Genomic DNA, 25092 nt, shown 5'->3' on the forward strand with positions numbered 1-25092 from the left:
CTTCAGTAATCGAAAACAAGACATCACAAACGTTGGAACAGCAGTCGCCACCGATTTTATCATCACCTCCCTTCCCCTTTTTGAAAGCAGTTTTGCTGTCCAACCATTCGTCCTACTCCGCATCCTATCCCGGACAAAGGCGAAAACCTTCGTTTTAGCCCCACCCAAACTCTCCGGTAAACCGAGATATGAGCCCATGCCACCCAAATTTGTAATCCCAAGGACCCCCTGCATCTCTGCTTTTGTAACCTCATCAACCTTGTGACCAAACTGTAATGAAGATTTTGCAAAATTTATTTGCTGTCCCGAAACCGATTCGTACTGTTTTAAGATATCCAAAATAACCTTACATTGATCCTTATCAACCTTGCAGAAAAATAGACTATAATCTGCGAACAACAAGTGCGTTATTGGCGGGCATTTATTCGCTACTTTTATCCCTGTAATAAGTTTATCCATCTCCGCTTTCCGGATATTAGCTACTAAAACTTCCGTGCATAAAATAAATAAATAAGGAGATAAAGGATCTCCCTGGCGTAAACCCCTCTCCGGGACTATCAATCCATTTGGTTGGCCATTCAAAAGAACTCTGTACTCAACCGAAGTGACACAGAACATAATCCAAGAAATCCATGTTTCCGCAAACCCCATTTTCCGAAGGATCTCCTCAACAAAAGCCCACTCAACCCTATCATATGCCTTACTCATATCGGTTTTAATCGCCATAAATTTCCCTTTACAAGACGGGTTTGTACGTAACCCGTGAAACATCTCCTGAGCAATCAGTATATTATCTGAAATCAGCCGTCCGGGGACAAAGGCCGATTGAGTCTCAGAGATAAGGCCCGGTAAAACCCTCTTCAAACGCTGGCACAATATTTTTGAAATAATCTTATATCCCACATTACATAAACTAATAGGACGTAAATCTGCCATCCGAGTTGGCTTTGCGACCTTAGGAATTAGGCAAATATGTGTTCTGTTTAAACTCTTATCAAAAGTACCCTCCTCAAAAAACCTAGTTACCAAAGACACAAGATCCGTTTTGACGACCCTCCATGCTTTTTGGAAGAACAGAGCTGTCATCCCGTCAGGGCCAGGGGCTTTATCCGGATACATCATATATAAAGCTGCCTTAACCTCAGCCTCTGTGACCGGGCCCGTTAACATCCCATTATCATCATCCGTAATAACCGTTTTTACCTCCCGTAATGCTTCGTCAAAGTTTACCGGGTTGATGGATGTAAACAAATCCTCAAAGTATGAAACTGCAGTGTTGCAAATATCCGCATCTTCCGTAGACCAAACATTATTTTTGTCAAAAAGACCTGTGATCCGGTTACGGGCCCGCCTCTGCTTCGTTTGGGCATGAAAATACTTTGAATTTTTATCTCCCACCCGCATCCACTTACTCCGGCTCTTTTGATACCAGTAAACCTCTTCATCTCTATAAGCCTCGCGTAAGCGACTATGTAAATCCGTGATGACAGATGGAGGAGTGGAATCATCCGCCTGAGCCATATCCAACTGCCGTTTAAGATCCTCAATTGTATCCCTACCAAAAGGGACTTGTGTCTTGCGCCATCGAGAAATCGCCTTTCGACAATTCACAATTTTTCCCACGAAGTTAAAAGAACCCTCTGCTCGGTCCCCGTCCCAACCCGAAGAAATCGCCTCCATCAAACCCTCCTTACCAACCCAGCGACGGTCAAACATGAAATTCCTTCGCCCCCGCGGCCTTTTCGCTCCAATGTTAACCACAAGGGGCTTGTGATCAGATGCGATCATAGGCAAATATTCTGTAACCGTGTCAGGAAAAAGTTCATGCCAATCCTCATTCCCTAAAGCCCTATCCAACCGACATCGTATTGGTTTTTTATCGCGCCAACCCCTCCAGGACAACGAATCCCCTAGATAAGGAAACTCCAAAAAACCACAATCCCGTATCATTCCATTGAAAGAAAGGAACGTAGCTGAATGGCGAAGCTTTCCTCCTCGTTTTTCATGGTTCCCCGTCAATTCATTGAAATCACCAACAATAAACCAGGGAGAGGACCGAGTGGAACCAATCCTTACTAAACGTTCCCAAACCAAATCGCGGTTTTTAGGGACAGGGTCCCCATAAACAAATGTTAAGTGGATTATGCGTCCTTTAAAAACCGCTTCAACGTCAATTAATCTATTAGACTCAAATAACACTGTGACCTGGAAATCATCTTTGTTATAAAAAAGAGCCAACCCACCACTACAACCAATCGGGTCAATAGTTGTTAAATTCTTATAGCCAAAGTGACCAATAAATTTTTCCAAATGAACTGAAGACTGTTTTGTTTCCATGAGAATTAAAAAATCTGGCCGGTGCTTTGTCCGTAAATCTCTGAGATTTCCAATTGTAGCTTTGTTGCCCAAACCTTGGCAATTCCAACTAACAATATTCATTTAAAAAATATATATGATTATCCGGTGATGAGTAACCACCTACGCCAACCTCCTCGAACCCTTGAGAAGTTAAACGGAAAATTATCCCAAAAACAAATCCAATACACAGCATAAAATATGAGAGACCCAATTCCAAAGAGCTGATAATTAACCCAAACACAGCATAAGTGAAGAATCGAATATGAGAGACCACCGCAAAGCCAAGACCAGAAAGAAGGCCCATAAAAACTCCTAGCCCAAAAGAAGGGAACAACCATAGTCCCACACCAACGAAAAACCAAACAATATATAAGGACAATAAACCGTGAAATAGCAAGCATAAATTTGCAAGCAGCATCATGGAGAGGGAAGAATAAATTTGCAACCTGCGTACAAATGGCCAGTACTGATTCAAATCCGAGAGACCAAATAAGTAAAACAAACAAGAGCCAACACCGTACAGTGAAAAGGAGGGCAACATATGATTTGTTTGTTTTAACAAAATTACTTAAAGAACTTGATTAAATACATTCGTTTAAAATTAGGATAATTGATTTTAATAAAAAAAAAAAAGTAGTAAACCTATCGAATCAAAACGGTGCGTTTCAGTTCCTTGGAGTTAGTTTAGTTTGTTAAACACCCGGTTATGCCACCCGGTTCCCTTCGACTGATTGTAAAAGAGACGACAAATAACTGTTTAGCACATTATGAGAAGCGACCATATAATTGAGCCGAGTTTAGCACATTATGGATGTATGGTTGACCTACTTGGTCGAGCTGGGCTAGTCAAGGAAGCATATGAGATAATAAGGAACATGCCAATGAATCCAAACTCGATTGTGTGGGGAGCTTTGCTTGGTGCTTGTAGACTTCATAATGATGAACCAATGGCTGAATTGGCAGCTAAGAAAATTCTTGAGTTGGAACCTGATAATGGGGCTGTTTATGCTTTATTATGCAATATATATGCAGGCTGCGAAAGATGGGAGGATTTGCGAGAAGTGAGAAGAAAGATGATAGACATCGCAGTTAAGAAGACACCAGGCTTCAGTTTAATTGACGTAAACGGGTTTGCTCACGAATTTGTTGCTAGAGACAAATCACATCTTCAATCTGAAGAGATTTACGTGAAACTAGAAGAAGTAACCCAAGAGTCGACATACTTGCCTGATACTTCCGAATCATTGCTCGAGGCTGTGTAAGATCATTTTTCGTAAAGAATTTAGCTTTGGCTTTTGAGGTCATTGCTTTTTCGTAAAGAGATACACTGTTCAAGATTATATAGAACCCTGAGATGTGAACAGAACTATATACTGTCAAAGTAGAAGTTGTTGCTTATGCAGTGGATAAGAGACAACACATGGTTCAGTTCAATTGTTCACAAATGTACTCAACACAACCTTCAGTTAGAGCCTGGATCTAGTATGGGAAGCCTGGATCTGTTATTACTTGACTGTGTTCTTCCACTAATAGATTTATCTGACTGTCGGGACAGCCAGAAACAAAGAACTGGAAGAACACAGTCAAGTAAGCACCTTGCAGACCAATAACCAAAAAGCTTCTGGAACTCAGAGCCAAGCCTATTCAAGGTTGCACTTGAAGATCACTGTACTTGCTTATCAAGACATTCAGAACATCCCCAACATGCTTCATATGATCCACACAAAGTTCTGTAGCTGAATGGGGTCTGGCAGTTGAACAAGAGCTAGAGGCAGATTTTGGGCGATACAGAAGAGACATTGGGAATCCAATAAATCTTTAGCTCTGACTCGATATACTGTAATCTTCACATCTTTATCTAACTGAGCAATTCATTGAACTCTATCACCATTTTGTTGGTTGTGGTGGAAAAAAACAAATATGGATGCTTTTATAAGTACCATATGAATATGTAATGTATAGCTTTACTGTTGAGTATAGACGATTCTAAATATTTATGCTACTGCTCTTTTTTTTTTTTTGCCGTCTTGTTACTGCTAAAAGAAACCAAAAAAATAGTTTGAATCTACATCTGGTACTGAACAACTTTAGCTCAAAGCATCAGATTCCCTCGATTAAGCAATGACATCAAAGTCAAACTTATGGCGGATCAGAAGATTCATTAAACTATTCCTAACTCACTCTGCCCCATACAATAATCAACAATTTGCCTGACAATTACCGACTCAGTGAACAATTAGTGCCTGATGCCTTCACGTGTAATAAAATTCGCCAAGTACTTAAGCTTTCCAGGATACAGATTCCAACAAAAAGAGAGAGTAATGATTTCAAATTGCAATATAAGTTCAAAGAATAGCAAGAAATTTTGTAAGAATTGGGGGGTTTTTGTTCTTTTTTTTTTACTTTCTGATACACGATCTTACCAGTACTAAACCAAAAGTAAACGAGGGAAGTACACACTTAAGGTCTCATACATTTGACTAGTACGTCCACAAATCTCTTGTACATATGCTGCTTCATGTACATCTTCTCAACTTTTTCACGTCCTTGGTTACCTAGTTGTAGCCTTGTAGATGGGTTTCTAAGAAGAAGCAAAAGGTTCTGAGCTAAAAATTTATTACCTGGCCTCCCCACAGGGTGAAGTAGCCCTGTAACATTGTGCTCAACTATCTCTTTTGTTCCTCCAGCGTCTGTTCCAAGCACCTGTCCCCATTAAAAACAATGATTAGGATGAGAGAACATTGCCTTTTTGTCTCTCCAGAATAATAAAACATGGATTCGTCTATCGTTTGTTTCTCACCGGAAGACCATAAGCCATTGCTTCGATAGTCACTCTCCCGAATGTTTCACCAACTCCCTGTTTCACAAATTGAAGATGGTAAACAAAGGTTGAATAACGCATCAAGCATTTGATAGTGTCTGTTTTGAGGGCAAGCCATAAAAGGATCAAGATGAGGAAAATTACCTGGGAATTTGTTACGTAGACATCTGCAGCAGAGTATAATGAGGCAACACGAGTGGTTGCTGGAGTCCACAGAACAGACTTCGATAAGTTTCCATTGCTTGACAAGAAGCTCAACATTTCCTTAACGTATGCAACTTTGTTGCTCTTAGACCCAACTGATCCAAAAAGAAGTTTAAGGTTTTGTTTCTGTGTTACGTTGCCAAACAACAACAGCTTTCTTTTACCAGTGGCCGTGAGAACGGATGGATTTTCAATAGCAGGAGACGTGATTTTCATCTTCCGTGGTGAGCCTCTTAAACGATGTCTGACAGAAAGACTAATCTTTTCCTTCCTGATGCCATTGAGGTTCTTGATTCTGGACTGATTACTTTTAGTCACTGGTTCTTGTTCTTGTTGTCTCTCCAGTGCCAAGGCGGTAGATTCAAGAAGAAGAAGTTGTCCCTTTCCCGGGTTTATGCTGCTAAGAGACATCACAAGCATATCCCTATCTGTCAAACCGAACTCCATTCTGACTGATTCACGTAGTGTTTGTCTTTTCTTCTTCATCATCTCCTGGGTCAGTGTTGGAGTATTTAGTGAACTGGAAATCCCGGCAACAAAAGCCAACTCATCATTAACAGACAGCGGAACAATAACCGGCTGAGACCTAAGCTTTATATGGTCCTCTTCACACCATGTTAACCATTGTTTGCTCTGTACTTCAGATAGAAAAATTAGCAGTTTCACTCGGTCGAGCACAGGTTTTGCTCGATCAAAGTACTCTCGCCGGTTCTCCATCACCCACCAAGCGATTTGACTTCCACCAGCTGGATGGTGATCCATGTATTGATCTGCGGAGATTGTAACATACATCATAATGAGTATCCAAACTTGAGGCAGAAAAGGAATATTGAACATGCTTCAACAATTGTTTTGATGAAAAATATATAAAACTTGCACTAATAGAAAACAATCGAAAGCGAGCATGCTATATTTGACAACTTCTAGATTAACAATGCATCTTTCAGTAGGAATGGGCTATGGTACGCATTTCTGAACATGATAGTCAATATATACTCATGCAAATAGTGATGTCAAAGAATCAGCAGATCTATTTTTCCTTACCTATCCATGAGGCACAGACTGCTGATCCTGCAATAACAAGATCTGCTTTCATGGCAGTTTTGAAGCTGAGTTCTCCTTTGTCTTCAACCACTTTGATCCTTCTCCTTGTGAGCTCTTGCAATAATCCACCCCTTCTACTCAAAACTACAGCATATACTGTTGCACCACAGCTCAAAAGCTCGGAAGCCAACTCCATCATTGAAATTGGAGCACCAGTCATTGATAGTTCATGGAAAAGTAGGACGAATCTTCTAGACCAAACAAGACGTTTAAAGTCTGATTTCCTGTCACAGGTCCCTGATCGCTTTTGCGGACTCCATTCAAGAATTCTATCCTCTAGCGATCCAAACGGACCAAAAAGTTTACCGTAGGTGACATTAGTCTTTGGAAGTTCTTGATCTTGCTCGTCCAAGTCCCTAGTCTCCATCACTTTCCTCACCTTCTGCTTACTACGAATCCTTGCACGTGAACTACGACTACCTTTTCTGGTCCTCCTCCTGGAACTCAAGCTTGTTCGAGATGTGACATCCTCTTTCTTGGCCAAAGTTACATGCATCCTTTTATTTACACCTATATGAATTATATTGGTATTATCTACTACAGCATGAGAACTCCCATTAGCAACTGAATCAAGTCGTTTAGTCTGCTCCACATGCAAAACATCTTCTCTCAGTTTGCCTCCAAACCGTAAAAACTCAACTTTGCTATCATCATCATGCGCCCATCTGGACTGAACATAAAATCCAAGATAGGTCCAAAGAGTAATCAAAAGTAGCCAATATAGCAGACGGTTACTTCTGAACCACTGAACACCTGCTCCACCACTACCTTTGCCATCTCTACGTGGAGTCCTGCCTGAATGAACTCTCCTAAATGTAGGTGAACCCTTTGGAGTAGACCTCCCTGACAATGAAGACTTAAAGCTACCTAGTTTCAGCGGTGACAGACGAAGGTCTTCCATACTTTTTTCTTTACAACAGTAACATCCTCAATATCCTACTATTATTCCCCAGACTTCAATAAGCCACAAAACCACAAGCATTGACAAGTTCCATTTCACTTCATTCCATCAACTCTCAGCAGCAACCTAGAAAGATAAAATCAATCATCAGCATGGTTTACATAACAAGTACTTGTAAACCAGCTATATATATATATATATATATATAGTATCACTTATGATTCAGTTCCCTCACTGCTAAAATCTAAACAAACTCAAATTCAATTGGTATATGAAATCGCCACTTCCATATAAAGATAGAATCAGAACTGAAACCGCGTTGACGAAATAGAGAAACAGTTTCCGATTACGAAATAAAGCCAATGTATATAAAAAAAGATCAAGATCGAAGCGAGCAATCTTACTAATTCCGGTACCAAAATTGAACTTCCGACTTGGTTAGCCGATGCTTGGAACTAGGATTGAGGCGATCTTTGTTTTTTTCCCCCCAGAAATCTACGATTCAAAGGCAAAAGATAGAGAAGAATCCTAAAAGTCAATGTACTTCAACAACAAAACTAGAAAGAAGAATCGTCGATGCAGAGAGATGAGAAAACAACACGAACTTGCAAAGAAGCAGACGAAGCAGATGAAGACGAATTAGAAAGAAACAAAGAAGAAAAAGAAGAAGAAGAAGAAGAAGAAGAAGAAGACATTACATTGCATACAGTTTTCTCCGGTGATCTCTAAGCTCGAGCCACCACCAATCGCGGCGAGAAAGAGAGAGAGAGAGTTCAGAGACTCGGAGTCTTAACGGAGTCAGAGAGCTGTGCACGAGGAGAGAGCCAAGAGAGAGAGAGGTGGCTGATTCTTATTTGTTATCTGATTTTTCTTTCTTTTTTTTTTTGACCAATTGATCGTTTATTAATCGTTGTTTTCCTGACGTCAAAACTAATAAAGTAATTGTCGTTTCGCTTTTTTCCGAGTATGAGATGGCCTCACATGTGTTAGCCAACACGTGTGGGCTACTCTGTTTTCATTATTTTTTTTAAAAAAATTGCGTGTGAATTTCCAAGGACATTTGTAGAAATTATATGAGCATTTTAATAAATTGACTGATGAGTGACAACATAATTTAAATTTGATCCAAAAAAAAAAAAAAAAAAAAAAACAAGAGAACATTATAGAACATTTTCTTCACTTAAATTATGAATTTATGATGGATCTCAAAGGAAAACAAATTATGATCTGTTGAATTTTATAAATAAATTTATTAGCCGACAAAACAAATACAGTATATACTTATATTCATGTGTGTCAAAAAAAAAAAAATACTTATATCCAAGTGGTTACGACGTCCTTTTATGAGTTATCAGGAAAATGGTGGTAGGAGTAGGACTAACTAATCTCTATTTAATGTGATTTGTTTACTAACAAATTGCAATTACAAGAAATCAAGTCTCTCTATTTCTGATTTTAGCCCTTCTAAGTATTACTAACTCGTAAACAAATGTTAATACGTAATAGTACCTAGGACGAAATATATGCCTCTTAAAATCTTGAAGCCTCTTAAATCGTCATTATGAGTCGATCATTACGCTATTAAGCTATATGAATGTGAAGAATAAAAAGAATCATGATATCCTTTATTAGTATTTTAATTACTAGGATGCAGTCCGCACGGGAAAATGAAAACTTGAAATGACTATATTGAGATTATTATAATTATTATTATATTTCAAATTAAGATTTTATTAAAACAATAATTATATTATTATATTATAAATTTTAAAAAATGTTAATTCGTGCTTTAAGCACGGGATATCTCATAATTAGTATTTTAGTTACTAGGATGCAGTCCGTACGGGAAAATGAAAACTTAAAATGACTAACATTGCTAATTTCACATTTCGATTGAAAACTTTACGGTAATTCTTACGCACGAGAAAGTGAAAATTTGAAATGACTAACATTGCTAATTTCATATTTCGAGTGAAACTTTACGGTAATTCTTACGCACGGGAAAGTGAAAATTTGAAATGACTAACATTGCTAATTTCATATTTCGAGTGAAACTTTACGGTAATTCTTTAAGTGTATAGTATCAAAGTCATAAATAATTATTAAGATTAATCAACCAAATTAGTTAAATAAAATTTGTGTTGTATATATAAAAATGAAAATTGAGTCAGTGACAAGAAGATAATAATGTTAAAAGATATATAAATCTAGGTTTAAATCATACTCAAATAATCAATTTTGAAAGATATTCACATAAAACAAAATTTAAATCATTATTCTATCAAAATTTATAAAAAAAATAATGAGAGAATCAGGGAGAAAGAGTTCATAGCTGCAACCAACCAAATTGACTAAAATGATAAATCTATGAAAAATTAGTAAACACAATTAATTACCTAGATTAATACTTGGAAGAGATGATCAATACATATTAGATGGAAAACGACACCAAACAAAAGTTAGGTGAAGGAATCGATATATAAAACAATCCAAATTTTAACGAAGATGAGTCAATCATGTTGATTAATAAATTAAAAGAAAATAATACTCTTAATTTTTAAATTTTGGAAGAGTGAAACAATACTCAAAGACAAAAAAAAAAAAACTCTTTTCAAAATCCATAAAAATATGTATATATATATATATATAAACAGAAAAGTGTGAAAACAAAGAGGTGTGAAACAAATGTGAGAAAACTAACAAGTGCAAACATTGAAAGCTAGGAGTATGAAGAAGAAACACAATTGTTGGATCAAAACATTGCAACTTTATATAAACAAAGAGGTGTAAAACAAAAAATGTGTAAGCTAACGGGTGCTAACATGGAAAACTGGGGGTGCAACGAATAAACACAATTGTTGGATCGAAACTTTGCAAATTTTGAGATCAATAACAAAGGGTAAGATCATTAATAATACTCAAATATCAAAAACTCTTTTCAAAGTCCATAAAAATATGTATACATATAAAAACAAAGAGGTGTGAAAACAAAGAGGTATGAAACTAAAAGGTGCAAAAACTAACAATTGCAACCATTGAAAGCTAAGGGTATGACGAAGAAACACAATTTTTGGATCAAAACATTGCAACTTTATATCAACAAAGAGGTGTAAAACAAAAGGGTGTGAAAACTAACGGGTGCCAACATAGAAAGCTGCACGTGCAACGAAGAAACACAATTGTTGGACCAAAACTTTGCAACTTTTGAGATCATTAACAAAGGGTGAGATCATTAATCATAGTCAAAGAACAAAAACTCTTTTCAAAGTCCATAAAAATATGTATATATATATTAAAAAAAAAAGAGTGTGAAAACAAAGAGGTATGAAACAAAAAGGTGTGAAACAAAAAGGTGCGAAAACTAACAAGTGCAACCAATGAAAGCTAGGAGTACGACGAAGAACCACAATTGTTGGATCAAAATATTGTAACTTTATATAAACAAAGAGGTGTAAAACAAAAGGGTGTGAAAACTAAGGGGTGCCAACATGGAAAACTGGGGGTGCAACGAAGAAACACAATTGTTGGATCGAAACTTTGCAACTTTTAAGATCATTAACAAAGGGTAAGATCATTATTAATACTCAAAGAACAAAAAAAAATTTCAAACTCCATAAAAATCTGTATATATATAAAAACAAAGAGGTGTAAAACAAAAGGGTGTGAAAACTAATGGGTGCCAACATGGAAAACTAGGGGTGCAACGAAGAAACACAATTGTTGTATCGAAACTTTGCAACTTTTGAAATCATTAACAAAAGGTAAGATCATTAATAATACTCAAAGAACAAAAACTTTTTTAAAAGTCCATAACAATCTATATATATATATATAGGGGCGGATGTAGAGTGTTGGGAGGTGGGGCACGTGCCCCATGCTCTTTGCTAATTATTGGTTCATTTGTTCAGATTTGTATAACGATTACTTAGCACAGTTGGTGTAACGTGCCCCATGCAAACCTTTGTGACCAGGCTCAGATGCCCCTATTCTGTAGTTTTTGTATTCATTTCATTATTTTCTTTTTAATATTTTAAATAGTGCCCCATATCATTTTTTCTTCTAGATCCGCCACTATATATATATATATATATATATATAAACAAAGAGGTGTGAAAACAAAGAGGTGTAAAACAAAAGGGTGTCAAAACTAACGGGTGCCAACATAGAAAGCTGGACGTGCAACGAAAAAACATAATTGTTGGACCAAAACTTTGCAACTTTTGAAATCATTAACAAAGGGTGAGATCATTAATCATACTCAAAGAACAAAAACTCTTTTCAAATTCCATAAAAATTTGTATATATATTATAAAAAAACAAAGAGTGTGATAACAAAGAGGTGTGAAACAAAAAGGTGCGAAAACTAACAAGTGCAACCATTGAAAGCTAGGGGTACGACGAAGAACCACGATTTTAGGATCAAAACATTGCAACTTTATATAAACAAAGAGGTGTTAAACAAAAAGGGGTGAAAACTATAGGGTGCCAACATGGAAAATTGGGGGTGCAACGAAGAAACACAATTGTTTGATCTAAACTTTGCAACTTTTGAGATCATTAACAAAGGGTAAGATCATTAACAATACTCAAAGAACAAAACTCTTTTCAAAGTCCATAAAAATCTGTATATATATAAAAACGAAGAGGTGTGAAAACAAAGAGGTGTAAAACTAAAGGGTGTGAAAACTAACGGGTGCCAACATGGAAAACTAGGGTGGCAACGAAGAAACGTAATTGTTGGATTGAAACTTTGCAACTTTTGAGATCATTAACAAAGGGTAAGATCATTAATAATACTCAAAGAACAAAAACTCTTTTCAAAGTCCATAACAATCTGTATATATATATATATATATATATATATATATATAACAAAGAGGTGTTAAAACAAAGAGGTGTAAAACAAAAGGGTGTGAAAACTAATGGGTGCTAACATAGAAAGCTGGACGTGCAACTAAGAAACACAATTGTTGGACCAAAACTTTGCAACTTTTGATATCATTAACAAAGGGTGAGATCATTAATCATACTCAAAGAACAAAAACTCTTTTCAAATTCCATAAAAATTTGTATATATATTATAAAAAAAACAAAGAGTGTGATAACAAAGAGGTGTGAAACAAAAAGGTAAGAAACAAAAAGGTGCGAAAACTAACAAGTGCAACCATTGAAAGCTAGGGGTACGACGAAGAACCACAATTTTTGGATCAAAACATTGCAACTTTATATAAACAAAGAGGTGTTAAACAAAAGGGTGTGAAAACTAACAGGTGCCAACATAGAAAACTGGGGGTGCAACGAAGAAACACAATTGTTGGATCGAAACTTTGCAACTTTTGAGATCATTAACAAAGGGTAAGATCATTAATAATACTCAAAGAACAAAAACTATTTTCAAAGTCCATAAAAATCTGTATATATATAAAAACGAAGAGGTGTGAAAACAAAGAGGTGTAAAACAAAAGGTGTGAAAACTAACGGGTGCCAACATGGAAAACTGGGGATGCAACGAAGAAACGCAATTGTTGGATCGAAACTTTGCAACTTTTGAGATCATTAACAAAGGGTAAGATCATTAATAATACTCAAAGAACAAAAACTCTTTTCAAAGTCCATAACAATCTGTATATATATATATATATATACATATATATATATATATATATAACAAAGAGGTGTTAAAACAAAGAGGTGTAAAACAAAAGGGTGTGAAAACTAATGGGTGCCAACATAGAAAGATGGACGTGCAACTAAGAAACACAATTGTTGGACCAAAACTTTACAACTTTTGATATCATTAACAAAGGGTGAGATCATTAATCATACTCAAAGAACAAAAACTCTTTTCAAATTCCATAAAAATTTGTATATATATTATAAAAAAAAACAAAGAGTGTGATAACAAAGAGGTGTGAAACAAAAAGGTAAGAAACAAAAAGGTGCGAAAACTAACAAGTGCAACCATTGAAAGCTAGGGGTACGACGAAGAACCACAATTGTTGGATCAAAACATTGCAACTTTATATAAACAAAGAGGTGTTAAACAAAAGGGTGTGAAAACTAATAGGTGCCAACATAGAAAACTGGGGGTACAACGAAGAAACACAATTGTTGGATCGAAACTTTGCAACTTTTGAGATCATTAACAAAGGGTAAAATCATTAATAATACTCAAAGAATAAAAACTCTTTTCAAAATCGCTAAAAATCTGTATATATATAAAAACAAAGAGGTATGAAAACAAAGAGGTGTAAAACAAAAAGGGTGTGAAAACTAACAGGTGCCAACATGGAAACTGGGGGTGCAACGAAGAAACACAATTGTTGGATCGAAACTTTGTAACTTTTGAGATAATTAACAAAATGTAAGATCATTAATAATATTCAAAGAACAAAAACTCTTTTCAAAGTCCATAAAATCTGTATATATATATATATATATATATATAAACAAAGATGTGTGAAAACAAAGAGGTGTAAAACAAAAGGTGTGAAAACTAACGGGTGCCAACATGGAAAACTGGGGATGCAACGAAGAAACGCAATTGTTGGATCGAAACTTTGCAACTTTTGAGATCATTAACAAAGGGTAAGATCATTGATAATACTCAAAGAACAAAAACTCTTTTCAAAGTCCATAACAATCTGTATATATATATAAAACAAAGAGGTGTTAAAACAAAGAGGTGTAAAACAAAAGGGTGTGAAAACTAATGGGTGCCAACATAGAAAGCTGGACGTGCAACTAAGAAACACAATTGTTGGACCAAAACTTTGCAACTTTTGATATCATTAACAAAGGGTGAGATCATTAATCATACTCAAAGAACAAAAACTCTTTTCAAATTCCATAAAAATTTGTATATATATTATAAAAAAAAACAAAGAGTGTGATAACAAAGAGGTGTGAAACAAAAAGGTAAGAAACAAAAAGGTGCGAAAACTAACAAGTGCAACCATTGAAAGCTAGGGGTACGACGAAGAACCACAATTGTTGGATCAAAACATTGCAACTTTATATAAACAAAGAGGTGTTAAACAAAAGGGTGTGAAAACTAACAGGTGCCAACATAGAAAACTGGGGGTACAACGAAGAAACACAATTGTTGGATTGAAACTTTGCAACTTTTGAGATCATTAACAAAGGGTAAAATCATTAATAATACTCAAAGAATAAAAACTCTTTTCAAAATCCATAAAAATTTGTATATATATAAAAACAAAGAGGTATGAAAACAAAGAGGTGTAAAACAAAAAGGGTGTGAAAACTAACAGGTGCCAACATGGAAACTGGGGGTGCAACGAAGAAACACAATTGTTGGATCGAAACTTTGCAACTTTTGAGATAATTAACAAAAGGTAAGATCATTAATAATACTCAAAGAACAAAAACTCTTTTCAAAGTCCATAAAATCTGTATATATATATATATAAACAAAGATGTGTGAAAACAAAGAGGTGTAAAACAAAAGGGTGTGAAAACTAACGGGTGCCAACATAGAAAGTTGGACGTGCAACAAAGAAACACAATTGTTGGACCAAAACTTTGCAACTTTTGAGATCATTAGCAAAGGGTGAGATCATTAATCATACTCAAAGAACAAAAACTCTTTTCAAATTCCATAAAAATCTGTATATATATTATTAAAAAAAAACAAAGAGTGTGATAACAAAGAGGTGTGAAACAAAAAGGTAATAAACAAAAAGGTAAGAAACAAAAAGGTGCGAAAACTAACAAGTGCAACCATTGAAAGCTAGGGGTACGACGAAGAACCACAATTGTTGGATCAAAACATTGCAACTTTATATAAACAAAGAGGTGTTAAACAAAAGGGTGTGAAAACTAACAGGTGCCAACATAGAAAACTGGGGGTGCAACGAAGAAACACAATTGTTGGATCGAAACTTTGCAACTTTTGAGATCATTAACAAAGGGTAAAATCATTAATAATACTCAAAGAATAAAAACTCTTTTCAAAATCCATAAAAATTTGTATATATATAAAAACAAAGAGGTATGAAAACAAAGAGGTGTAAAACAAAAAGGGTGTGAAAACTAACAGGTGCCAACATGGAAATTGGGGGTGCAACGAAGAAACACAATTGTTGGATCGACACTTTGCAACTTTTGAGATAATTAACAAAAGGTAAGATCATTAATAATACTCAAAGAACAAAAACTCTTTTCAAAGTCCATAAAATCTGTATATATATATATATAAACAAAGATGTGTGAAAACAAAGAGGTGTAAAACAAAAGGGTGTGAAAACTAATGGGTGCCAACATAGAAAGTTGGACGTGCAACAAAGAAACACAATTGTTGGACCAAAACTTTGCAACTTTTGAGATCATTAGCAAAGGGTGAGATCTTTAATCATACTCAAAGAACAAAAACTCTTTTCAAATTCCATAAAAATCTGTATATATATTATTGAAAAAAAAACAAAGAGTGTGATAACAAAGAGGTGTGAAACAAAAAGGTAAGAAACAAAAAGGTAAGAAACAAAAAGGTGCGAAAACTAACAAGTGCAACCATTGAAAGCTAGGGGTACGACGAAGAACCACAATTGTTGGATCAAAACATTGCAACTTTATATAAACAAAGAGGTGTTAAACAAATGGGTGTGAAAACTAACGGGTGCCAACATGGAAAACTGGGGGTGCAACGAAGAAACACAATTGTTGGATCAAAACTTTGCAACTTTTGAGATCATTAACAAAGGGTAAGATCATTAATAATACTCAAAGAACAAAAACTATTTTCAAAGTCCATAAAAATCTGTATATATATAAAAACAAAGAGGTGTGAAAACAAATAGGCGTAAAACAAAAGGGTGTGAAAAATAACGTTGCCAACATGGAAAACTGGGGGTGCAATGAAGAAACACAATTGTTAGATCGAAACTTTGCAACTTTTGAGATCATTAACAAAGGGTAAGATCATTAATAATACTCAAAGAACAAAAACTTTTTTTAAAGTCCACAATAATCTGTATATATATAAAAACAAAGAAGTGTGAAAACAAAGAGGTGTAAAACAAAAGGGTGTGAAAACTAGCGGGTGCCAACATAGAAAGCTGGACATGAAACGAAAAAACACAATTGATTGACCAAAACTTTGCAACTTTTGAGATCATTAACAAAGGGTGAGATCATTATTCATACTCAAAGAACAAAAACTCTTTTCAAAGTCCATAAAAATCCGTATATATATTATAAAAAAAAACAAAGAATGTGAAAACAAAGAGGTGTGAAACAAAAAGGTGTGAAACAAAAAGGGACAAAAACTAACAAGTGCAACCATTGAAAGCTAGGGGTACGACGAAGAACCACAATTGTTGGATCAAAACATTGCAACTTTATATAAACAAAGAGGTGTTAAACAAAAAGGTGTGAAAACTAACGGGTGCCAACATGGAAAACTGGGGGTGCAACGAAGAAACACAATTGTTGGATCGAAACTTTGCAACTTTTGAGATCATTAACAAAGGGTAAGATCATTAATAATACTCAAAGAACAAAAACTCTTTTCAAAGTCCATAAAAATCTGTATATATATAAAACAAAGAAGTGTGAAAACAAAGAGGTGTAAAATAAAAGGGTGTGAAAACTAACGGGTGACAATATGGAAAATTGGGGGTGCAACGAAGAAACACATTTGTTGGATCGAAACTTTGCAACTTTTGAGATCATTAACAAAGGGTAAGATCATTAATAATACTCAAAGAACAAAAACTCTTTTCAAAGTCCATAAAAATCTGTATATATATATATATATATATAAAAACAAAGAGTGTGAAAAAAAGAGGTGTGAAACAAAAAGGTGCAAAAACTAACTAGTGCAACCATTAAAAGTTAGGGGTACGACAAATAAACACAATTGTTGGATCAAGACATTGCAACTTTTTATAAACAAAGAGGTGTAAAACAAAAGGGTGTGAAAACTAACGGGTGCCAACATGGAAAGCTGGGGGTGCAACGAAGAAACACAATTGTTGGACCGAAACATTGCAACTTGTGAGATCATTAACAAATAGTTTAATAGGTGCGATTTTTAAAAGATGGGGGTACGACGTAGAAACACGATTATTGGAAAAAAAAACTTGCAACTGTTGAAATCATTAATAATTTAAAACCGTTAGATAAGTTAATAGAAACAATCTCATCCGTTCGATTAAAGTGGACACAAAAAATGGGTTTCTTATTTATAGATCAGTATGATTTTGTTGATTTCATCATTCTATTTCACACTTATTTAAAACTTTTCAAGATTTTATATTTTGCATTAGCTTAGAAAGAAAAAAAAGTTTTATTATAAGACGATCGACTAATACATTATTTTGTAACAAATTTCTCAGTTTATCTCTCTCTCAAAGATCTTTCAACCTCTCTCACCTGATATAACCAACAAACAAAGTCTCAAACAAAACAAGACCAGGAAATAAAACACAAGAACCACAACTAATTGAACATGTGCTTTAAATACAATCAAGAATCTCATTAGCTCAATTAAGCGAACTAAGAAACTCAACCCATATCTGTTCTGCTCTCTTGGTCGTCTCTAGTGCAAATTCCTCTGCCGCTTGCTCGTCCTTTGCCTTACGCACCGCCTCGTGATACTCTTCGTAGGCCTGGGAAGCCTCCTTGAGAAGCTGTGACAGACTCGTCGTCAACGACGTAAACTTTGAATCAACGTTCACTTTCTCTGCTTCTAGCTTCGCCAGCAGTCTCTTGATCGCAACGATTCTGATGTGCAACGCGTCTCCACGTTGAGCCGTGATCTTTGCCGATGCAAAGACCGAGTCTACGGATCTCTGCTTCTCCATTGCGGTTTCTTTCAACAGTTTGGCTCGAGTTTGAGCAATCTGGACTCTCTGAGAAGCCTCGAGTCCTTCTTTAATGACGGTTTTGTATTTGGCTAGCAAAGAGATGTAACCAATAGAAGCTGAGCTGAGTACCTCGTAACGTGTACCGGCTGCTATAATCTCATCGAAGTTTGGATGGTTTACGAGATCACGTGCACTTAGACCGCGCAGCTTCTTTAGGGTTAGCTTCAATCCCTCTATGCTCTCTGATGTAGCGGATGATTCGCTTGTGGTAGAAGTAACCGATGATGAGCCAAGGACTGAGCTTACCTTTGAGGACGTTTGTTCTCTATGGGTATGAACAAGATTGTTCAATGACATGGTGAGGCGAGAAGTCTCTGAGCCCTACCAAAGTCAAGTCAAAAGATATCAAGAAACTGAGATTGATATAAATTTGAGAGCCTTCCATTGTCTGTTCAAGAACGATCTATAAAACTAAAACGAACCTGGGATTTGGATTCTTCAGCGAGTATCTCCGCTATGTTAATCGAAGAATCTGTGTCTGCCTTAAGACCATCTTTGTCTTGGTTAAAACAACCACATACACCATCTGCAAGAAACAAAAACAGAGAGAATACAAGTAAGAATAGCTCTCTTGTGAGTTTCTTAACATCTTAACATTCATAATAATTAGTTTCAAAGCTAACCTGCAGGCTTTAGAAGACCTTCTAAACCAGCTGTTAAAGAAAGAACATATAAACATTGAGATATTAATTGTTTCCTTTTAGAAAGATATATTTGTGAAAATCTGAAGAGGAAGTACCACTGTTTCCGGCATAAGTTTTCTGCGCTACAGTTATGGTTGACGTACTCTTTGCAGCTGTTGACACAAAACATGCAAATAAGAGCTACCATAGAGATTCTGAAATAAAATGACCTAAGAATAATATTGAAACAGTTTCTTACAGTCATCTCCATTAGTCTTTGCAATTGTAACAGCTGCAAGTTAGAATTAAACAAGAAGACAACCAAAGCAAACTGTTAGAGACTGTCCTTGTTTTTATAAGAATTATTTAGTTCTTAAGGTTACCTTCAAATTCGCGTTCGATTGCTTCCAACATAATGCTTCTCTTGTTTTCATCTGTTAAGAAAAGAGAAAAGGACTTAAAACGTGTCTCACAAGGCTCTGACTCTGAGGAACAAAAGGATCAAGTTATTTACCTTGTTTTGATTCATTCTTTATCTCATTAAGGCCTCTTGTTGCGGCTGAAAAAGGAAAATGAAACTATTCATGTAAGATCATGATTACTTGTTGTATATGATTTGGATTCATCTGATTAACAAGACTTATTACACCAAGGATAGTTCAAGGTTCCTTCAAAGTTAGAGAGAGGAATATATGTTAAAGTACCTTCAAACTCGAGTTCAATAGCATCAAGCATACTTTTTCTCCTTGCAGCTGTAACAAAACATGGAAATAGAGCTGATTCATGATACATAAGAAATAAAGAAACAGCAAAAGAAATAAGGGGCAAAAACTTTTACCATGTTCATCATCATCCTTGCCATCGGTTGAATCGTTAGTCTTTAACTCTTCAAGTCCTTTTGTAGCGGCTGTAATGTAAGAACATAAAAAACAGAAGAAGACTTATCTACTTGACCTATTTGTATTTATTCACATTCAGCTAAGAATTGCAATATGTTATGTGAAAGTAACCTTCAAACTCTCGTTCAATAGCTTCAAGCATGCTATTTCTCTTTGCAGCTGTAACAAAACATAAAAACATTCTTTAGAAAGCTATGGAAGCAAGGTCCACAGAAAAGGTAGAGAAGAAAACTTATTACATTGTGCAGCGTCATCTCCTTCTGTGAAGTCGTCAAGATTTAGCTGCTTCAGGTTACTTGCAGCAGCTGCAAAGTAGTTTCACAAAACAGATGAAATGATTCAAGATTTCAGGTACCATAAGAACTAATGAACTAACAGCGAATACTAATATGTCAAAGTTACCTTCAAATTCACGTTCAACCTCATCCAACATACTTTGCCTCGTTGCAGCTGATGACAAAGACATAAGTAGACCTCTCTGAGAATTACGTACGCTACAAGAAAGGTTAATGAACCCAAAAAAATGTTTAAATGGAAAGAGCTTCTTACATTGGTCTCCCTCCTGTTTGCTATCGGCGAGATCTTCAAGTTGCTTAAAACTCTCAGTAACGGCTGCAAGAGAAGAAACAAACTCTCAGAACTTCTTGAAACCAATAAAGATTTAAAGATTCTCTCTGCATTATAATGATTGGTATGTCAATTTACCTTCAAACTCGCGGTCAATTGCATCTAGCATACTTTGTCTCTTGGCAGCTGTAAATAAGGCATATCATATATTCATGTATCATTCTCTAGGTTAAAGTATGGTGGACAAAAAAAAAGTATCAATGTATAACAATATCTTACCTTTTTCTGAATCATCTTCATCTTTGACAGTGTGAGCATTAATCTTTAGCCCTTTAAGACCACTGGTAACAGCTGCAAGTGGAAGAAAAGCAAACATAATCATAAATCTAAAAAGTCTCAGATAAAGATTGTAAATCAATTGAGATAAATATTGAGTATGTCATACCTTCAAACTCGCGTTCAATTGCATCTAGCATATTCTCTCTCTTTGCAGCTACAACAAGACATAAGATATATATATGTTTTGAATACTGTATCTGAGACTAAAAGATCATTGAAATAGAGGGAAACACAATATTACAGTGTGCTTCATCATCTGTGCTTGAGGTTGAGTGCCTTAGTTCTTCAAGACCTTTTGTAGCTTCTGCAAACAGAGTAAAAACAGAGGTTTAGGATGGTTCTGCAGAAGATATCTAATTAAGACAAGATACTTGTTAGTCAAGATACCTACCTTCGAACTCTCTTTCGATCTCTTCTAGCATCTTTTCTCTCCTTGCAGCTACATTAAGACAACAAAACCTGACTCAAGAGTACTATAATATGTAAGACAAGGCATCAAAAACCATAAAAATGAGAGAGTTTTCTTTACCGTGTTCTTCATCATTGACTCCTGTTAAATCATCAGCCTTTAATTGTTCAAGACCCTTTGTAGCAGCTGCAAGAAATGTAACAGAGGACAGAATCCAATTGTTAGTTAACTTTTTCGATTTCAAGAAGTTGTTAAAAAGACAAATGTTATGTGGAGAGATACCTTCAAAGTCACGTTCAATCTCATCCAACATGCTTTGTCTCTTTGCAGCTGTAACAAAAAAAAAAAAGAACAGAGAACTTGGACTTAGAATAATATGTAGGAAGAACAAAATGTGATCGTAGAAAGTACTAGAGGAAGAGTGTTATGTTACATTGTTCATCATCTATTCCTTGGGTGGAATCATCAATCTTTAGTTGTTCAAATCCAGCAGCAGCAGCTGCAAGTAACTCTTTTGTAAGTAAGACTTGATCAACCACAGTTTTTACAAGAACTTAAACTTAAAAAGCTAGACAGAAACATGGAAAGGTACCTTCAAACTCGCGCTCAATGGCTTCCAACATTTTATGTCTCCTAACAGCTGAAACAACAAAGACAGTATAAGAGCTTAGCAAAAATGATCACATTAAAGAGGAAGAATTTTCTTTTGTTTAACCTTCTTCATCATCCTTAGATCTATCAACTTTGTTGATAACATCAGATCCAGCCTTTTTAAGTTCATTGACATGGGCTGTAATCAAGAAACACAAAAGAAAACAAAAAAGATGATCCAAGGCTTCTTCCAGACACGTATATAATATCAACTGTCCGAAAGTTTTAAGAAAACAGAGCAAAAACAGAGTAAAACATCTTCACTTACCTTCGAACTCAAGTTCGATATGGTCCAACATGCTCGAACTTTTCTTGACTTCATCAGTAACAGCTCCTACCTATATAGATCCAAAGTAAAAGAAACAAGAGCTTAACTGGCAGGAATCTTTTAACTTATTGTCATTCATTCTAAACCAAAATCCAATTTTAAGTTGATCACATAAACAGTAGTTAACCTGAGCTGATGTGTCTTCAGATTCTTTAAGAGTTTCCACTGATTCTTCAGTTAGAGACAGAGATATAGTGTTGTTATCAGTCACTGTGCTGTTTTTCTGACCACTGGTCTCAGCTGATTAGTCACACAACATAGAAAACTATATTAAAAAAGAAAATTCCAGAAGAAGAAAAGAAACAAGATAGAGAAAGAAAGAGAGGAGAGATAAGTCTTACTTTGATCTGATGCTTCATTGCCTTGGAGAGAATTGACATTAGCTGCAACCAAGAAAAAAAGTCATCATCTCCTGGTTATATTAAGAGAATCGTGTTAAACTACGATTCTTAAATCTTAAAGACATACCTTGATATTCATGCTCGATTAGACCTACACTCAAACCTCCAGTTCCTTCATCCTGAAACCAAAATTCAAATGCATTTGAAATCAGTTGATCATATATGATTGATTCGTTTCTTGTAAAGAAACAACAAGATCATATGTCTTTTGTGTAATTACCTGACAAGAAACTTCATAGAAGCTTGAGAGAACGAGACAAAGAGACAAACCTAGAGCTAAAAACTTCGTTCCCATTGCGGAAGATTGTTATCACAAAGATCAAATAACACTATGCTGAAGCTTGAGGAAAACATATAACAAGACTTTAAATAAAACCAAAGTAAAATAATAACTCAACGTGGCTTTTTTATTTAATAATAGATATTCACGTGGCTTTTATTTTTTTTATACTTTTCACGTTCCTGATTAGTGATTACAAACAATCTAACGCTATTTTTTCACGATCCTGGTTATCCCACTCTTTATGTTAGGTAACTAAACAATGCTTTTTGAATATTGTGACCAAAAATATATATAGCTTAATTAAAGTTTTAATGTTGAAATGTAAACGGGATTCACGTTGGTTACTTTGAAGTTTAAACTATTGATCAGTTTAACTAACTGCAATCTGATGAAATCTAAATATAATCATTAAGAGTTATATCTTCTCCACTCCAAGATACAAGTTATACCAAATCGTATCTCGTAGTCTTTAGCAATTATATTATACTATATGTCTGCCGATCAGTGTTTTATAATGCATTCATTTGGGGGAAAAAAAACTAAACAGGTACTCTTATAATGCATTCATTTGGGGCAGTATAAGATAATATTAGCATGCAACATGCGAAAATTAATTACATATGTATATGGTTGTACTTGTACAGGAATGACAACACATGTGTCACCCTAACTAAACTCAATTATCGTCTTGTTTTTATAAATTTATAAACTAGGGCAATAAATTCAAAATCAGACTTTTAGATCTCAAGACGTTGACTATATATATATGATTCCTATTAAAACTTTTTTAATCATTCCACTTTGGTCTAATACGTATTACAAATATAAATCTTGTAAAATACTCCGTAGTACATATTTGAAAGAACTTGTTACTTAAAACGATAAGTAGTAATCATGAACAGACACATTATCATTAACCATCAAGTCCCCAACCCCATTGGAAAATAAACATATCGTAACAACATGTCTCAAATATTATATTGTAAATTGTAATGTTATTATAACGTACACTACAAGAAAACCTGGGATATGTGACCACTGGTTGTGACCAAAATTGTAGTCGCAAATATTAGCGACTACTTTGTAACGTATTTGTGACCAATTAACGACCAACACCAATACCAAGACAAATCAGTCGCAAATTAACGACGATGTTGGGAAGTCGGCGAGTAGTTGCAAATCGCGGACCCTTTTGCTACGCTTTTAAGACTGGTCCGAAAAAGGTCGTAGTTTGCGACTAATTTGGGACGGAAAGAACAGGGTTGCAAAAAGTCGTCGTTAAATCGTTACAAAATAAGACTTATTTGTAACTCTCTTAAAGTTTTTTTGTTCCGTCACAAATCAATCGCAAAATAAATTTAGAAAACGTTGGAAACATTAGTATCTAACTCACCTAATGTTTGAGACGCCCAAAATGAAGTCGCAAAATCGTCACAAATATTCACCTGTCATAGTTTGCGACCACTTTGAGACGCAAAAAAACTGACAGATGGGCAAAAACATAATTTACACACGATTCATCTTCTTCTCTACAAACCCTAAGCGCCGCATGTGCTTGCTGCAAGTTTCAATATGAAATTTTGGTGTTTTTTCTGTTTTGTTGGGCATTTTCTTATGTGTTTTCATCAAAATGGAACAAATCTACGGTCACCTATTTGCGACTAATACCTGAGTTCGGGACGACTTTGTAATGACTTTGCGACGCTCATATTTTTCTTGGACATTTCTCTATTCAAATTTATACCATTGTCAATATTAGATGTCTTCTACTGATTACAACAACCTTAGACATGGAAAATATAATCAATGGCATACAAATATTATAGAATTCTAAACTTTTGTAAGAATTTCTTAAAAATCTTAAACATTGCTTAATATATATTAGGTAATGTTTACTAATGCTTTGTAATGATCATAACTTAAATGCATTTCATGATTATAGTCATGTAAAGGATTAATCTTGCTCTATTGTTGTAATTTCATTGATTCTAACAGTTTAGATGGACTGTAGATCGATCAAAAGCTTTAAAATTCATTAGAAAGTTTTGTGACTCTTTAGATTGGTCACAATAAGGTAGCGTTTTTGCGTCTGTTTCTTGACGCAGTTACAAAGCGGTCGTAAATTAGCTACAAAACGACGACGTCTTTGCGATCACCGCCTGAGTTCGGGACCATTTTGCGACTAACACCTGAGTTCGGGACGACTTTGTAACGCTTTTGCGACGCTCGTATTTTACTTGGACATTTATCTATTCATATTTTTACAATTATCAATATTATAAGTCTTATAATGACTCCAACAACATTAGACTTGG

At 35.3% G+C, this 25092-nt stretch overlaps 2 protein-coding genes across 5 annotated transcripts; both read right to left on the reverse strand.

The window, feature by feature from the left end:
- Nucleotides 1–4721: 4721 nt before the first annotated feature.
- On the reverse strand, nucleotides 4722–8314 carry LOC104745912 (uncharacterized). Its single transcript, XM_010467287.3, has 6 exons — nucleotides 8087–8314; nucleotides 7793–7883; nucleotides 6428–7514; nucleotides 5324–6153; nucleotides 5159–5215; nucleotides 4722–5061 (listed from the first exon to the last, which is right to left on the reverse strand). Exons 3-6 carry the CDS (start codon nucleotides 7386–7388, stop codon nucleotides 4819–4821), a joined length of 2091 nt encoding a protein of 696 aa, XP_010465589.2. The 5' UTR covers nucleotides 7389–7514; nucleotides 7793–7883; nucleotides 8087–8314; the 3' UTR covers nucleotides 4722–4818.
- A 9364-nt stretch (nucleotides 8315–17678) lies between these two features.
- LOC104745913 (TSA1-like protein) lies at nucleotides 17679–23038 on the reverse strand. 4 transcript variants are annotated; one of them, XM_010467293.3, is made up of 28 exons: nucleotides 22715–23038; nucleotides 22562–22613; nucleotides 22435–22476; nucleotides 22221–22333; nucleotides 22034–22103; nucleotides 21830–21904; nucleotides 21707–21754; nucleotides 21548–21613; nucleotides 21397–21444; nucleotides 21235–21300; nucleotides 21097–21144; nucleotides 20947–21009; nucleotides 20812–20859; nucleotides 20646–20717; nucleotides 20505–20552; nucleotides 20349–20411; nucleotides 20202–20249; nucleotides 20039–20104; nucleotides 19911–19958; nucleotides 19739–19807; nucleotides 19605–19652; nucleotides 19415–19459; nucleotides 19284–19334; nucleotides 19160–19192; nucleotides 19017–19073; nucleotides 18901–18930; nucleotides 18700–18803; nucleotides 17679–18598 (listed from the first exon to the last, which is right to left on the reverse strand). In XM_010467293.3, the coding sequence occupies exons 1-28, from the start codon at nucleotides 22787–22789 to the stop codon at nucleotides 17894–17896; spliced, it is 2301 nt and encodes a 766-aa protein (XP_010465595.2). In that variant the 5' UTR covers nucleotides 22790–23038; the 3' UTR covers nucleotides 17679–17893. The 4 variants fall into 4 exon arrangements, with proteins under 4 accessions (XP_010465595.2, XP_087344894.1, XP_010465591.2 ...); XM_087488768.1 differs by having other exon boundaries at nucleotides 19020–19073; nucleotides 22715–22986; XM_010467289.3 differs by having other exon boundaries at nucleotides 19020–19073; nucleotides 21548–21625; nucleotides 22715–22848.
- Nucleotides 23039–25092: the final 2054 nt, after the last annotated feature.

The sequence above is a fragment of the Camelina sativa genome, chromosome 15, assembly GCF_030686135.1.
Source record: "Camelina sativa cultivar CO46 ecotype springtype chromosome 15, ASM3068613v1".
NCBI classification, from domain to species: domain Eukaryota; kingdom Viridiplantae; phylum Streptophyta; class Magnoliopsida; order Brassicales; family Brassicaceae; genus Camelina; species Camelina sativa.

Excerpts from the sequence above, each read along its gene's own strand:
- LOC104745912 (XM_010467287.3), bottom strand. The coding sequence starts at position 7,388 with ATGGAAGACCTTCGTCTGTCACCGCTGAAACTAGGTAGCTTTAAGTCT. Across the intron at positions 5,216-5,323 it reads TCTACGTAACAAATTCCCAG|GGAGTTGGTGAAACATTCGG; the intron begins GTAATTTTCCTC and ends TTTGTGAAACAG. Across the intron at positions 5,062-5,158 it reads CAATGGCTTATGGTCTTCCG|GTGCTTGGAACAGACGCTGG; the intron begins GTGAGAAACAAA and ends TAATGGGGACAG.
- LOC104745913 (XM_010467291.3), bottom strand. The coding sequence starts at position 22,789 with ATGGGAACGAAGTTTTTAGCTCTAGGTTTGTCTCTTTGTCTCGTTCTC. Across the intron at positions 22,104-22,220 it reads CTGAAGACACATCAGCTCAG|GTAGGAGCTGTTACTGATGA; the intron begins GTTAACTACTGT and ends GGATCTATATAG. Across the intron at positions 20,105-20,201 it reads GGTTGAACGTGAATTTGAAG|CTGCTGCAAGTAACCTGAAG; the intron begins GTAACTTTGACA and ends ACTACTTTGCAG.